The 16,644-nt window shown below is 45.7% G+C and overlaps 1 protein-coding gene across 14 annotated transcripts in view; it reads right to left on the bottom strand.

Annotated features, from left to right (window-relative positions):
• FBF1 (Fas binding factor 1) overlaps window positions 1-16,644 on the bottom strand; it is a 164,609-nt gene that overhangs the window by 130,586 nt on the left and 17,379 nt on the right. For 11 of the 14 annotated variants that reach the window (XM_068120834.2, XM_068120861.2, XM_068120843.2 and 8 more), the window contains exon 4: window positions 8,731-8,794. The exons of the other annotated variants lie outside the window; for them this stretch is intronic. In XM_068120834.2, the coding sequence (XP_067976935.2) occupies window positions 8,731-8,794 (64 nt within the window). The remainder of the gene's footprint in view (window positions 1-8,730; window positions 8,795-16,644) is intronic. 14 annotated transcript variants of the gene reach the window in all.

Genomic DNA, 16,644 nt, shown 5'->3' with positions numbered 1-16,644 from the left:
TGGGGACAAGACGACGGTACAGATAAGCTCACACCACAATTCACAATTACACGACGTGTTCTTTTCGTTAATTCATCCCTTGTCCTGTTGTTGAGTCTGGTGTGCGGGATCCCGATTAGGATATTTATTATCGGCGCGCATTTTCCTGTCCTGCCTTTTTCATTTGAATAAATCCTGAAAATTATTTTTGTACATATACCTGAACGCAGTTTTCCTGGGTGTTTGGTTTTAATAGATAAGGCTGCGGGGCTCTTGCCGTTCCCCTCCATTCCGCGCTTAAGGGTTTTAGTTGTCGATTTTGGAATCCGCTATTGAGCTTCCGCCTCAGGAGTTAAAGCCTTGTAATCGGCAATCCGCAACTCTGATGTTAATTGGAGTTGCGTGACAGTATATATTGTTACGGACCGCGGTTTAAGATGTTATATTTGCCGAGCGGAGGCTCCGCGACCGAACAGTTATTCCCCGACTAACACCCGATCCACCCAGACGTTGGCCAAATCGCGCTATGCTAAATCAATGATAGAAAGGACACGACGACTGGGATAGATGAAAGGACGCAAGGGGTACAGTTCTCAAGACCTCCGGAGGAGGGTATAATTACAGTGGTGGAGAAAAGGGGGTAGATTACAAGGCAGGGTGAGGTAAAGACACAGAAGAGATGGGCACTTAAATACAATCTTATCTAGTCCCGGACAGACCACGGACAAACGGACAAGGTAACCTCACACAGGGATTGATGGCAGGGATGGACAGGTAGGTCGATGGCACAAGGTGCACCTTGGCTCGGGGACAGGATAAACACAGTCCAAAGATGCAGGGAGGTCTCACAGCGCTCGGAGGTGGTCTTGCTTGCTCCAAGCTCAGCGCGCATCTCCGACGTCACCTCCCTCTCACTGCGCATGCTCAGAGGGGAGTGACACGCCCTCGGCTGGTTGGTTCCGCCCCACTGGGGCCGGTCCGCCGCTTCCATTGGGTGCGGTGGTTACCGGGCTCCGCCCTTGACGAGGAGCCGACAGGGGGCCCCTGTTTGGTAACCCCGTCGAGCACATGTCCGATGGCGGCTCGTTGGGAAGGCCTGGTGCCCTCCCACCACTCCTACCAAGCCGGAGTGAGGACGCGCACTCCCTGTGCTCGTTGTTGTTGTTGTTGTTGTTGAACTGTGAGGAAGAGCTGCGGGGAGGTATTGGGAGGTCCTAACCTTCTTAACGGTGCCATACAATCACATTCTGGTGCAACGAAGGGTCAGAATTAATGGAAACGAATCCTTAACTGACATAGACTAAGAATAACTAGCAAGATGTCCTATAGTTGTCTTACATGAGATGCGGTGAACCTGGGTGCGACATTTAATGGGGGAAATAGGGGGAGGTCGGGTCTACAGAGTGTTGTTTACAGAAAATGGGACTAGGGAATGGGGGATTGGGGAGAGTTGGGAAGTATTGAGGAAATAGGGGAATATTTACAAGCGGATATGGATGGATGCAAATCCCATATCCGCAACACTGCACCCTTCCCGACCCGATAAATTTTTACCTACTTTAGTGTGGCACTCACATGTAGTTCCCTCTACTATTAACTCAACCCTGAGTGCGACAGTTTTACAGATGTTCACAAATGAGTAAATATGTCCCCCTGCGACGTTGCACCCTTCTCCTAACAGAAACACACCCACAGGATAACCGAATCGCGGAAAGCATCCTCAAACTAAACATACAGCCGGTAGGGAGCATCATTTATACAAGACTACACTGATATTTACACTACGATCCAGGACCTGTTCTTTGAGGAAGACATGCAGATGTTATGCATAGAGAGAGCACGCATGCCAGCATCGATACACCAACCCACGAGTGCCCTGTGGCCCTACGGCCTTTAATAATGTGCAGAGCACCCCGTCCAAGCACCAAAAGCACCACCCCATTATGTACAGTCAGCACCATCCGGTGCACCAACAAAGTGTTCAATAACAATGCACCATCAAGTGTCCATGGTCACCGGTGGTGTCGCAGCCGGCCGATGTTCTGCCGCTGGTCTTGCCTTCATGGAGTGCACTTGGCCTTCTGGCTTCTTTAGAAATAAAGAAAGGCACCAACCGCGTCCATTTCTTAATTGTGGCCGTCAGGGGGCCAACTAAAAGTGGTTCACCTGTATGGCATAGGTGCCACGTTGACCCAGGTCCATCCACGGGTGGTGCTTGACCGCAAAAGAACTGCGGTCCATTGTGGGCGGCCACAAAAATTGCGGTCCATATGGTGTATCGATCCAGGCAGCAAGCAGCGGAAGTACAGGCCCACAACTGCGGAGCCAGCACCTCTCTCTCCTCTCTCTCTGCTCCAAAGCCAGATCCTCGGAGGTGGGAGACAAAAGAAGACAAGTGAGTAAGGTGGTAAGGGCGCAAAAGTGCACGCAATACAAGGTAATGCACACTGGGGGCACATGGGAACCAGGTGAGACAGGTACGTTCCTACCGTACGCCCCCCCCCCCCAACCAGGTAACCTACATTGCCCCTCCCTTACCCCTTACTGTATCCACAAAACACAAAACTACCCATAAACATCTACTTTACACATCAACAAACGTCCCTACTGTCTTCCCCGTTCCTCCCATAAACCAAATTCGTCTTCTCTCCCTCCTAACCAATCAAATTTGCCATTTCCAATTCTCATCAAAATTTGCCATCTCCAATTCATCATCAGTCCCTCCTAAGGAGGGAGAGATGGAATCACCCCAATGTCTCATCCACGTCGTGATGCGTCTCACAAATTCAAACAGCAATTCTCCTTTCCTGCAACACAAAACAAAGAAAACACAGGTGTGGAGTCATCATCATCACCTCAGGTAAGTGGCTGCGTATGGTGCGACAGGTTCATCAATCCTAACTATTTCCTAAATGACATTAGCACACTTTACACTACCCGGGGTCTTTCCCAGCCAATCCATTGGCCAACTTACACTATTGGTTCTAAAAACCAATTCCCATTGACCAAACTGTGGTGCTTCTCAATTTGGGGTCTCACTCCCCCGATTCATCTCCCGGTGCCCTTGCACAATTTCTGGGCTGCGACGTGTAGCTCTCCCAGCAGGTCTACCCACCTGCACACCTCCACCACTGCAGTTGCCACCCGAGCTTACCTAACTCCTCACCCTAACCTAACTAACTGGGGAAGGCCCCTCCTGGCTCTGTCACCCCACTCGGTGCCCTCTGGCACTGGGCCACCCGGGTCCGTCCTCCGGATCCTCGGGCCCCATCCACAACAACTACTACCGGCTCCCAGAGCCCACCTCCGGCCTCACCTGGCCGACATCCTCACAGTGGTGGAGTGCCCAAACCAACTACACACACTAACAGGCTACACGCCCAGCCATTTCCACAACACTAATGCACCCATCCAAATACCATTCTCTCACCCGCACCACAAATGCCAATATCCAACCACAATTTACCTATACCTTCTAACTACTCTTTAAACTACCCTCCCCGGGTACTCGTGAAAGGGGCCCACTCTTCCCCCATCCACACCTTCGCACCATGCACACCACTCTGTACCACTTACTCCAACTCTCTCCACCCCACTCATTCTCTGCTCCATATATTCCACACACCTGTACTTGCACACCTGTGCTCTCATACTTGGTGCCGCCTGCACCCTTCTCTCCCCCAAGCGCATTCGCGCTGATCCACAACACTCACTACTCACCATGACACTCATCCGCAATGCTCTCTCATTCATCACTTGTACACTCACACACACCTCGGAGCATTGCCTCACCAATGCCTCATTTGAAGCTGCTCACCAGCACTTCCATTCATACTGCATCATCTGCTCTGTCTACTCCCTTCTAAAACTCGCGCTCCTGCGTCATTATCAAACACTAAGCTACTACGTCCCCACTACAGGTACCAAGTCTCTTACTTAAATCTTGTCACCTATAGTCACCTCTAGTCCCTATCAATATAACCAAGCCCTCCCTGGCTCGGTTGTCATAGCCACCCCATAAACTATTGCGCATTTGCCCCCGATTTGTGAGGGATGACAGAGTTGCCATCCCACCACATCTGGCATCTCCCACTACCAATTTTGCACATCAAATTTCAACAAATCAAAAATTTGCCAATCCTACCCATCATCTGCCAATCATTACTGCCAATCCTTTGCCAATCATCAAATTTTGCCCTTTTTCTAATTTTGGGTCCAAAACACTAACCTCATCACCCGTCTACTTACTAGATCCTCTCGGTGCGCCAATTCACTTCTAAAGCTCGGCTTCGTACAGCCGAGCAATGAATGCGGGTTCTTTGGTGCCGGCGGCTGGATGCGTCCGACACTCGGTGCAGGGAAGGACGCTTACCCGGGCCGAGATCCCACGCACCACCTCGGCACGGAGCCATCCCATGGCCCGATCTCGACCTGCCGGAACGCCTCAACAAAAAGGGGTCGCCATGACGACCCTTCCTATCGGGCTGCCCGCTCCGCTTAATGGAACACGGACGCGGCCGTTCAAAGTGCGGCCCGGCGTGGATCGCGTACGGCGGTTCTTTCGAAACCGCCGTGGTTCGGATCCCCGCTGGTCCTCGCGGCACGCGAAGCTGCCCGACGCGCACCGAGGGCCCGATTCGGCTAAATGTCGTTCTAACCGCTAACCCGGTTACCGTCGATGCCTCACCTGCATGCTTACACGCATATGCTACTCCTTTCTTGCTCATACATCCAGCTATTCCCATGCTCCTCGTCGTACCTTCTCTAACACACCCAGGTACACTCATTCCGCTCACAGACTTGGTCACACACCTGACCACCGAACACCTTGGCACACATTCGTCGCTCGCACACCTCACCAACACACCTCTTCGCGCCCCCTCCTCGGTCACCTCCTCTGTGACAACCACAGGTGTGCTCTCACTCGCACACCCAACCACGTGCCTTACGACCAATTCCAGCGTGCATTCCCACACACGCTCTACCATTCCAGGTGTGCTTCCTTCCATTCCAGGTGTACATCCTCTCTCACCTGTCACAACCAACTCACGCTCCGTGTCACTCTCACTACTTTCACCACCACTCTTGACAGTGCACTCACCCTTACTCTCGACAGCACACTCTTTCCTCATGCACCTGTCTGTTACACGCCTTTCTCGCGCACACTCTCCCGTCACCGGACCCTCTCGCTCGCACCCTCGTTCCATACACTCCGGACCAGCCATACACCTCACTCTTGGCCTCTCACGAACATCCAGGTCCATCTCGACCCCCAAGCTTATTAAATCACCTGGCGCATCATACGCACGACCATATTGGTCACCACTTATACCGGGTCCTCTTTCTCTTCGCTTCTCCTCCATCACCTGCGAATCCCTCATCCGGTTAATGAGCACATCATCACGATCCGAACACAGACTTTGGACCCATTATTTTACTTCCTCTTTTATCTCTTTCTTATTCCCTCTCCGTCGCTTCTTAATTTCGCTCACCCCTTCTTCCACTTCTTCTAATTTCTGCTTCACCTCTTTTATTTCCTCAAGTTCGTCCTCTAAGGCTACCTTCACCGTTTTTATGTGCGTCCTCACCTGCCGGTCCTTCGTCTCCATTACCTCTGTCACCTCGTCCAACCTCGTTGTCAGTCCCTCACGTACCATCTGACATTGCCTCTGTGTCGCTATCAAGTCATTTTTTATGTCGTTTTGTGTCGCTTTTAACCCTCCTAGTACCGCAGTGTTCCTTTGAACCTGCTCCGTTCGTTCTTTTTGTCCCTCCGTCAGCTGTTCCACTCCCAGCGTCAACTCCTCTATACCACCTTGCAATTTTACAGTCCCCTTTCTCACCTCCTTCTCCATGCGCTCCTCACAGTGCCTCACCTCCTCGCGCACTCCTCCGACCTCCTCACTCACACCTCTTCTGATCTCCCCTCCCATCACTTGCATCTCCTGCCCAGATGCCACCCTCATCTGCTCCATTTCCTCCCTGTGAGCATCCAATTTAGTTTCTACCCCCATTCTGACCCCCTCTATCTGCTGCCCCATTTGTTTAACTTCCCTTTCCGCTTGGTCCCTCATGTCCCTCAATTTGCCTTCCATACTGTTTTCTAACCCCTCTAACCCCTTTTTCATCCCTTCCATTTGATTCTCTTGAGCGGCCATTCTGTTTTCTACCCCCATTAACCCCTCCTGTATTTCCCCTAATCTATTGTCTAATCCCTCAAATTTGTTGTCTCGTCCCTCAAATTTGTTTCCTAATCCCTCTATTCTACTCCCTAACCCTCCGATCTGGCCCCCATGTCCTCCCTCAATTTCTCGCTATTGGACCCCATCCTTTGTTCTAACCGTTGGCTATTGGCCCCCATGTCCTCTCTTAATTGCTTGCCCATTCTTTGTTCCAATTGTTCGCTATTCTGGGCCAACAGGGCCCCTATTTGCGCCATGAGGACTTGCATGTCCATCGGCGGCACGGGTACAGCTACCGCAATCCCCTGCGCGGCGCCGACCTGTTGTTCGCGCTCCTCTTCCCCATGCCTAGCGCCGCCATTTTGCGAACCTGCCGCCCTCACTGCTTCGCTCTCCTCATGTCCCTCAATTTGGTCCTGGATCGACCCTGCCTCACTCTCCTCTACCGGAACCCAGCCGTCTTGATCTCCCATAGCGCGACTTCCAAAATTCGGGTTTTTGTAAAACAAAAGCAATTTCGGTACTTTATAATTTTGACCAAATTTTGTCTAGATGTTTTTTTTTTTTTAATTTGGTTCGGGCCTCGTATCTCACTCCCCGACACCAGTTGTTACCGACCGCGGTTTAAGATGTTATATTTGCCGAGCGGAGGCTCCGCGACCGAACAGTTATTCCCCGACTAACACCCGATTCACCCAGACGTTGGCCAAATCGCGCTATGCTAAATCAATGATAGAAAGGACACGACGACTGGGATAGATGAAAGGACGCAAGGGGTACAGTTCTCAAGACCTCCGGAGGAGGGTATAATTACAGTGGTGGAGAAAAGGGGGTAGATTACAAGGCAGAGTGAGGTAAAGACACAGAAGAGATGGGCACTTAAATACAATCTTATCTATCCCCGGACAGACCACGGACAAACGGACAAGGTAGACTCACACAGGGATTGATGGCAGGGATGGACAGGTAGGTCGATGGCACAAGGTGCACCTTGGCTCGGGGACAGGATAAACACAGTCCAAAGATGCAGGGAAGTCTCACAGCGCTCGGAGGTGGTCTTGCTTGCTCCAAGCTCAGCGTGCATCTCCGACGTCACCTCCCTCTCACTGCGCATGCTCAGCGGGGAGTGACACGCCCTCGGCTGGTTGGTTCCGCCCCACTGGGACCGGTCCGCCGCTTCCATTGGGTGCGGGGGTTACCGGGCTCCGCCCTTGACGAGGAGCCGACAGGGGGCCCCTGTTTGGTAACCCCGTCGAGCACATGTCCGATGGCGGCTCGTTGGGAAGGCCTGGTGCCCTCCCACCACTCCTACCAAGCCGGAGTGAGGACGCGCACTCCCTGCGCTCGTTGTTGTTGTTGTTGTTGAACTGTGAGGAAGAGCTGCGGGGAGGTATTGGGAGGTCCTAACCTTCGTAACGGTGCCATACAATCACATTCTGGTGCAACGAAGGGTCAGAATTAATGGAAACGAGTCCTTAACTGACATAGACTAAGAATAACTAGCAAGATGTCCTATAGTTGTCTTACATGAGATGCGGTGAACCTGGGTGCGACATTTAATGGGGGAAATAGAGGGAGGTCGGGTCTACAGAGTGTTGTTTACAGAAAATGGGACTAGGGAATGGGGGATTGGGGAGAGTTGGGAAGTATTGAGGAAATAGGGGAATATTTACAAGCGGATATGGATGGATGCAAATCCCATATCCGCAACAATATATATACATATCACTTCATACCAGCCAACCTTCAATAATAAAAATAGGTAATATAAACGTTAAAATTCCAGCATCGACGAAATAAGTATAATCAACCCAACAGCATTGGTGTGGGTGGGTCAACTCAGCAGGGGTGCAAGTTCAACAGGTACCTCATCCCATGGTGTCAGCTCAAAACCCGAAAAGCCGCCTACCCCCCTCTGCCTTCATGAACACCACATAAGCGTCTCAACCAAAGACAAACTGCTTCTTCTCCTAGTGATGTCGTCGTCCCTATCAGCGGAATGGACTTCCAACCAATCGGTGGTGTAGCTGCCAGCGACATAGACCAATGACGCACGGTTCCATTCGCGCTTCCCTCAAAAGCAGCCATCTGGGAGGATTCGCCTCATCAAAGGGGAGTGACGTCAGAGGCATCTAAGCTACGCAATTTCAACAAACGATGTAAAGACTTACTCCTCCTAATTAACCCTACCCCATAGAAGTAACACATTTATACATCGTAATTTTTTTTTATTTAAGTGAAAAAAGGTTTTCCTGTTTTCCGGCATTGTCTTTGTCTCGTACACACAATTTCGAAGCAAGCATCATTGAAAGGTTTCTTCAAACAGAGCAGTATGCCAAAATGCAGCAAGGAGGAAGAATTTAATACACCAATCCCCTACATAAGTGTTTCGACATAAATGTGTGTCATATAGCATGAACTGGTAGAAGCAGGGATTACCAGTCAATAATAAAATACATCATAGCCATTATAAAAGCGGGCAAATTAGCCCATCCGTAAGGACAATGCCCATCCCTCAGGGCAACACATAAGACAATGACGATAAAACGGCAATGTGAATGACCTTTACCGTGCACTCAAAACCCCTTGAGATTCTGTCTTTGAGTCAGCTTGTGCAGAAGACACATTAATATCTGGAAAATACAGAGAGAAAGAGACCACGTGGAAGGTACAGCCATGAGGGTGCAATTGGATTGTCACAAGGTTTTCAACATGCAAAAAACATCCAGCCATTATACTGAGATTCGGTAATTCTCTGTATGTGGATGTGTACTGTGTGGGGATGTGATATGGGGTAATGAGAGAAACATAGCCTAGTTAGGGCCATTTGACATGTTTAGCGTCAACATTCGGTATTTGTGCGAAAATGACAGGCCACCTGTCGAAGTTTCATCAGCAGATGATAATAGTCTTCCCCCCGAACCTCTACATATGTGTGGAAGCCCCCCACTTTCCTCCACTCCCCATCTTAGCCCCTTAAAGTATTACTTTATTATCTCTCCATGCGTTTTCATGATAATGAACTGGCAACCAAGCTTCGCAAACCAAGAGGATTCCCTCGGAGGACAACATGGTACAACTCGCAGCCATGCCTTGAGATAAAGACCACTACAGCATACCAGCAGTGGTGGGCGTGCCGCAACATAGGTGCGAGAGCATGGTCATAGGGTAAATGAGTGCGAGAGGCAGAGCAATGGGCATAAAAGAGTGTGGCACCTAGCATGGGGAGGAGTTCGGTGGAGCAGTTTGAAGGAACCGGTGGAGCAATTTGAAGGAACTGGTGGAGCAGTTTGAAGGAACCGGTGGAGCAGTTTGAAGGAACAGTTTGGTGGAACATTTCTGTGGAGCAGTTTGTGGATCCGTTTCTGGTGCCCTTAGCATACTTAGGGAGTGCCGTAGTGCAGCATGGCACCTTCAGTTCGTGCAGCAGTTCTGCAGTGGTTGAGTTTGGCAGAAAAGCTCAGTATGGCATGGAGAAAGACCACTAAGCCGGGACAGAGATCGGTGTTGGGAAAAGTCTGTGTGTGCAAGGGACCTTCCAGACCTGTCATTGCCGCAGAGAGCTCCGCCATTGCTAGCTTCCCCGAGCGGATCTTCCGAAACACCTCACACAGGCATTTTCTGAGGGAAAGGTTTTTACATTCTTTGTCTTGTCGTTCCCCCATCTGTCTTTACTATCTGTCGACCATTTTGGATTTTTGGGAAAATGTACAACAATATTGCTTCTCTGGTGTGAGATTATTGCAATGTCCCAGTCTGCGTGTGTGTGCGTGCGCGTGTGTGTGTGTGTGTGTGTGTGTGTGTGTGTGTGTGTGTGTGTGTGTGTGTGTGTGTGTGTGTGTGTGTGTGTACGTCTATATATTTTGGTGGTTTTCTATAATTGGTTCACTTTGTTTGTCTGTATGTCTGTCTACAGACATCAATCTATGATTGACGAACAGTTTAATTAATATTTTTGAATTTTATATTTTGAATAGCTATGGAACATTAATCGGAACACAAACCTGCAGTTTAGCAGTATTTTGGCTCTGAATTTGGCAAATTGTATGGAGACTCACATGGAGTGCACACAGATTAAGGTAATTTCTTTTACTCTGTCTGCCTGTGGTAATCAAATAAAATTGAAAATCTTTCCAAACAGGAAACTTACTGTTTTTAGGGACGTCATAAAGGACACAATCAAGAGGCATGAATCACTGATTTATCATGTTAAATAATGTCGTGTAAAAGACAGCAATCAATGGCAGGAAAGCTCGATGAACATCTCCAGTGCAAACAGGCTGGTGGCACCCAGTACACAAGTGTAATGGACAGAATCGAGTTGTTTTCAAGTATCTTCAGCTGAAGGTGTCAAATAAATTATCCATCTTGACCCGTTCCTGAGATACTAACCATTACTAGGTATGGTGTGACTGTGGGAAATTTTCCATTTTCACTCGGTTTGTTTTTCCAAAAATAAAGTTTGCTTTGCTTAAAAAAAATCTCGAGATTTGTTTTCTCCAACCTTCATTTTATTGGCGCTGAGGAAGCGCCTCTAGTGAATGACTTCCAGCCAGTGTAACGCTAATTCCTGTCACAGGAATTCTGAGATCATATAAGTGGGCGTGGCAGTTCCTGATTGGTTCGTGTTGGGGAACCCCTTCTCGCTGCCGACGTGACGTAAATTCGCGCACGCGCACTGGTGAAGCGCGAGATTCGGCCCAAGGTTCTTATTATTATTAGCGCTGAGGAAGCGCCTCTAGCGAATGACTTCCAGCCAGTGTAACGCGAATTCCTGTCACAGGAATTCTGAGATCATATAAGTGGGCGTGGCAGTTCCTGATTGGTTCGTGTTGGGGAACCCCTTCTCGCTGCCGACGTGACGTAAATTCGCGCACGCGCACTGGTGAAGCGCGAGATTCGGCCCAAGGTTCTTATTATTATTAGAGCTGAGGAAGCGCCTCTAGCGAATGACTTCCAGCCAGTGTAACGCGAATTCCTGTCACAGGAATTCTGAGATCATATGTGTGACGTGGCAGTTCCTGATTGGTTCGTGTTGGGGAACGCCTTCTCGCTGCCGACGTGACGTAAATTCGCGCACGCGCACTGGTGAAGCTTACTCGATCTTACTCGATCCCATATTACATGTACTTTCATTGCATACAAATTATACTTCCTCCTAGAAATTCCATGCCCGAACCTCAGCGCAATCCAAGAGGATTCACTTGTTTCCATTGAATTATATGGCCTATGCCAAGCAAAGTGAAATCAAGGCCATTTATTCCCGATATGTCAAACACCCTGCAACCTCTGCCTGCAGGAAGCAGACTTTTTGGAATGATAGATGCATTTTCCATCCAAGCATCATGTAACTTTGTCAAAAAATGATCCATAGGTAGGCGCTCCGATGCTTAACCTTTTGTGTCACTCGCTCTGGGGGTTGCAGAGAAAACAAATGTAAAAGCAAATAAAGGTGAAAAAGTGAGGGCGGAAGAAGAAACATAGGGGCAATACCTCTGGTGCCCACCTGGTAGAAAAACAGTATACTGCACTGACTAAAGGTATTTTAAACCAATTTCAATGGTTGCGAGAAGACAAGGCAGCATGTAGAATCATACTAACATAATCATAAGAATTTAAACAAACAAACAATAAAATACCTATTTTGGGGAGCAACCCCTAAAAACGAGCAGGTTTTTTTTAATGCCGTCAACAAACTTTGGTACATCATGGGTGGTGAAGGTTGTGGTCACGTTTCATCGAAATTGTGTGTGTAGTTTCAGAGAAGAAAGCAAATACCTATTTTGGAGGGTCAAACCTGGACCCACTTTGACCTTTGACCACTTAGACTTCGATTTTCTTAGTGCCGTGAACAAAATTTAGTCACAACACAGCAAATATCATTGCCAAGTTTGGTCACAATCCCTTCAGCGGTTTCGAAGAAGAAGTTGCAAGTGTTTACGGACGGACGACGCGCCATCGCATAAGCTCCCCTGAACTACGTTCCAGGTGAGTTAAAAAGTGAGGGCCTCGGCCGACTTTCCACAGCATGGTCAAGGATGGTTGTGAACGCCTATTACATACTAGTATACTTGAACACTGTAGAACGTGAATCACTTTCTTAGCGCTTTCAAAAATCTTCCATTTAGCAGTACAGTACTTGGGAAAATATTCATGCTGTCTCATGCCCTGAGGGCATAGCACCTGTGAGATTCAGCATTCAGACAAATATGGTGGCACCTACCCTGTTTATTTAGTGCAAAACATAAAGCAACAGTTGAAAAGATCTTTCCCATGTTCGTTTTCTCAAAAATACTTGGGGTAAGGTGTTCGATTAACTCTCGTTGTGGAACAATGGTGCTATCAACAGCTATTCCAAGAGCAATAGGAAACAAATAAATAATCCACCAATGACTGGATTCATATCTGAGATGAAGAAGGATATATAATTATATATTGTAGTGTGGGGAGAATAATCACAACCATTGGATAACTCCTAGCTGCAGGGCTTTCTCAGGAAAGTAGCTTATCATTGATTTACAAGACATATAAATAAAGCCTGTACTAAATAAAGGTATGTTATCAAAAAAACAAAGTATGGCACTCATGTGTTAATGAAACAGGGAATGAATGAATGAATGAAAAATTATGAAAAAAAGAAATAAAACATGAAAAATGATATGTGAAAATTAAGAAATGCATTGCTTTGAATTACTCATTGAAAATAGAAAACATTACTCATCGAGAACAAAACAAGTTGGTCACAACCCTGTGGTCACAATCTGTGAGAAAATCTGGTACCGTGAAATGGGGTGAATAGGGACACAAACTGAAAAAAAGTTCGAAAACTTTTTTCGCTGAAAATTGATAACCATACAGATTTGTTGATATTTTTATGGCTATCCCTATTAGGGACAGCCATAAAAATCCTATTTATTCCTATCTAACCCATATATGGGGTTAATAGGGACTATAAGTTGCTTTTTTTAAAAATAAGAGAACACTTTCAACCCAAATATCAACAAATCAGTATGGTTATCAATTTTCAGCGAAAAAGTTTTCGAACTTTTTTTCAGTTTGTGTCCCTATTCACCTTGCTGTCCCTATTCACCGCATTTCACGGTAACAGGCCAATTGGGAAACGCGCATTTAAAGTAATCTTAAAAGATGAACAGCACGATTGGGAAACACATTTAATGAGATATTAAATAATTGGCGTGACATAACACTTGATTTCATAATGCAACATAACATAACGCTTGATTACTGTGCGTTCTGACAGGCTTGATTAAATCTTACTATTATTTGACATATGATTCAATTTCTCGGGGTCCATCATCGTGAATAACACTCGACCCAAACAAAGCCAATGGAAGTCTGATGCAACAAACCCGGGCAGTGTATAATCAGCCGAGGCCTACAGGTATAATGTTAGGCCCAGCAGAAAATCAAGATGGCAGCCATATCATTTTGTCTAGGTGCTATGGTGGGTGGATTCAAGCAGCAGATGTGGGTGTGATCCAGCAGCTGTCTGACCAATTTGTGCACATTTCAAAATCGACCCCCAACAAGAAACAACAACCGCAGCAACAACAGCAACGTGAAGCTCTTGTCGACCCCTGACACATCGCAGGTAAAAATGTAAGTGGATGTAGGGATGGTCACAATAAATTATGTGAAACCTTCCCAGCATCTTTCTTTGAATAATGGTTGCTCCCTGTCCATCCCTGCATCAATTTGCAAAGATAGTGCATGTTAAGTTGATTGTTTCCATGTATGAATTTGACCAGTGAAATGTTAAGCACATGCGCATGCACACACGCATCATTTGCAGGCACACCATTTTGAAAGAAATATGGAGGGATGATTTCACGTGGTAATTTATGGTGACTATCACTCCCTTGTTTATATACTTCTTCGCAAATCATCCCAACATCCTTTTACATTTTAAACAAGAAAGAGCAAGCAGAGATTGCAAACCCTTGCCAGGATGTATTTTCAGTGGTTTTTAAGGCTTTTGTGTTAAAACAAATATGGCGGCCGAACCACGTGACCGATGACGTCTTGTTTTTTTCTCCACTAATTTATTCGTATATTATGCTCAAGAACTTTCGTCTTGATCGGAAGAAGTTTTGTACTTGTCGAATTATGACGTCATAATGGAGGCACCTATTACATCATCATTAACATATTTTATTCTCCATGGAGAGTTCTTTAGAATGAGCCATGTCTCAATATTTTCTATGCAGCGCTTTCAGAGATATAGAGAGGTGCAAATGTTTTTGTTTTTTCCAAGATGGCGGCCGAACCACGTGACCTATTACGTCATAATTATCATAAAAAAATTATACAGGTGGAGTTGCAAATATTGTGAAAATTTCCTGTCAATCGGACCAACGGTTGCAGAGAAAATCATATTTATTCTGTGCGGACAAACAAACAGATTAAAAATCACTCATAGAGCGCCACTTGGCAAAACAGTACAAAGTAGAATGCCACTCAGTAGAGAATACTTTTTACCTCAAAAATAATTAGTGGTTGAATTCAGTGACCTGACATGCAAATCGTCTTCAAAGTTTAAGTCAATCGGATGAAAATTGAGGATTTTAGAAATTTGAAATTGTTGTTGACCTTTGGCCTATGTTGCTCTTTTGGCCTATGGTGATTTCAAAAATAGTTGGTGGTTGAATTCAGTTTGCTGATATGAAAATCCGATTCAAATTTCAAGTCAATCGGATGAAAATTGAGGATTTTAGAAATCTGAAATTGTTGTTGACCTTTGGCCTATGTTGACCTTTTGGCCTATGCTGATCTCAAAAATAGTTGGTGGTTGAATTCAGTTAGCCGATATGTATATCCTATTCAAATTTCAAGTCAATCGGATTAAAATTGAGGATTTTAGAAATTCAAAAAAAGTGGTTGACATTTGGCCTATTTTGACCTTTTGGCCTACGCTGATCTCAAAAATAGTTGGTGGTTGAATTCAGTAGGCCGATATGTAAATCCTATTCAAATTTCAATTAAATCAGATGAAAATTGAGGATTTTAGAAATTTGAAATGGTAGTTGACCTTTGGCCTACGTTGACCTTTTGGCCTATGCTGATCACAAAAATAGTTGGTGGTTGTATTCAGTTAGCCGATATGTAAATCCTATTCAAATTTCAAGTCAATTGGATGAAAATTGAGGATTTTAGAAATTCAAAAAAAAGTGGTTGACTTTTAGCCTACACTGACCTTTTGGCCGACACTGATCTAAAAAAAAAAGTCGGTGGTTGATTTCAGTAAGCCGATATGTAAATCCTATTCAAATTTCAAGTCAATCGGATGAAAATTGAGGATTTTAGAAATTTGAAAAAAGTGGTTGACATTTGGCCTATGTTGACCTTTTGGTCTAAGCTGGTCTCAAAAATAGTTGGTGGTTGAATTCAGTCAGGCGATATGTAAATCCTATTCAAATTTCAAGTCAATCGGATGAAAATTTAGGATTTTAGAAATTTGAAATGCTTGTTGACCTTTGGCCTATGTTGACCTTTTGACCTTTTGACCCCAAAAATATATAAGATTTTGTCGGACCACAAACTCTACCGTTTGGTAAAGTTTCGTGAAGATCAGTTTAAAATTGTGTCTTGTAGGCAAGTATAAGTCAGCAGACAGACAAACACACAGACAAACACACAAACAAACAAACACAAAGAAACAAACACACAAATGAAAAATCACTCATAGAGTGACACTTGGCAAAACAGAACAAAGTGTAATGGCACTCAGTAGAGCATCTTTTTAACCTCAAAAATAATTGGTGGTTGAATTCAGTTGGCTGATATGAAAATCCTATTCAAATTTCAAGTCAATCGGATGAAAATTGAGGCTTTTAGAAATTTGAAAAAAGCGGTTGGCCTTGGGCCTATGTTGACCTTTTGGCCTATGCTGATCTCAAAAATAGTTGTTGGTTGAATTCAGTTTACTGATGTGTATATCCCATTCAAATTTCAAGTGAATCGTATGAAAATTGAGGATTTTAGAAATTTGAAATTGTTGTTGACTTTTGGCCTATGTTGCTCTTTTGGCCTATGGTGATCTCAAAAATAGTTGGTGGTTGAATTCAGTAAGCCGATATGTAAATCCTATTCAGATTTCAAGTCAATCGGATGAAAATTGAGGATTTTAGAAATTTGAGAAAAAGTGGTTAACCTTTGGCCTATGTTGACTTTTGGCCTATGTTAATCTCAAAAATAGTTGGTGGTTGAATTCAGTTCGCCGATATGTAAATCCTATTCAAATTTCAAGTCAATCGGATGAAAATTGAGGATTTTAGAAATTTGAAATGGTTGTTGACCTTTGGCCTATGTTGACCTTTTTGCCAATGCTGATCTCAAAAATAGTTGGTGGTTGAATTCAGTTCGCCGATATGTAAATCCTATTCAAATTTCAAGTCAATCGGATGAAAATTGAGGATTTTAGAAATTTGAAAAAAGTGGTTGACCTTTGGCCTATGTTGACCTT

The sequence above is a fragment of the Myxine glutinosa genome, chromosome 1, assembly GCF_964187855.1.
Source record: "Myxine glutinosa chromosome 1, kmMyxGlut1.1, whole genome shotgun sequence".
NCBI lineage: Eukaryota > Metazoa > Chordata > Myxini > Myxiniformes > Myxinidae > Myxine > Myxine glutinosa.
Note: the sequence above shows the minus strand (reverse complement) of the source record. Positions and strands in the feature narration are given on the sequence as shown.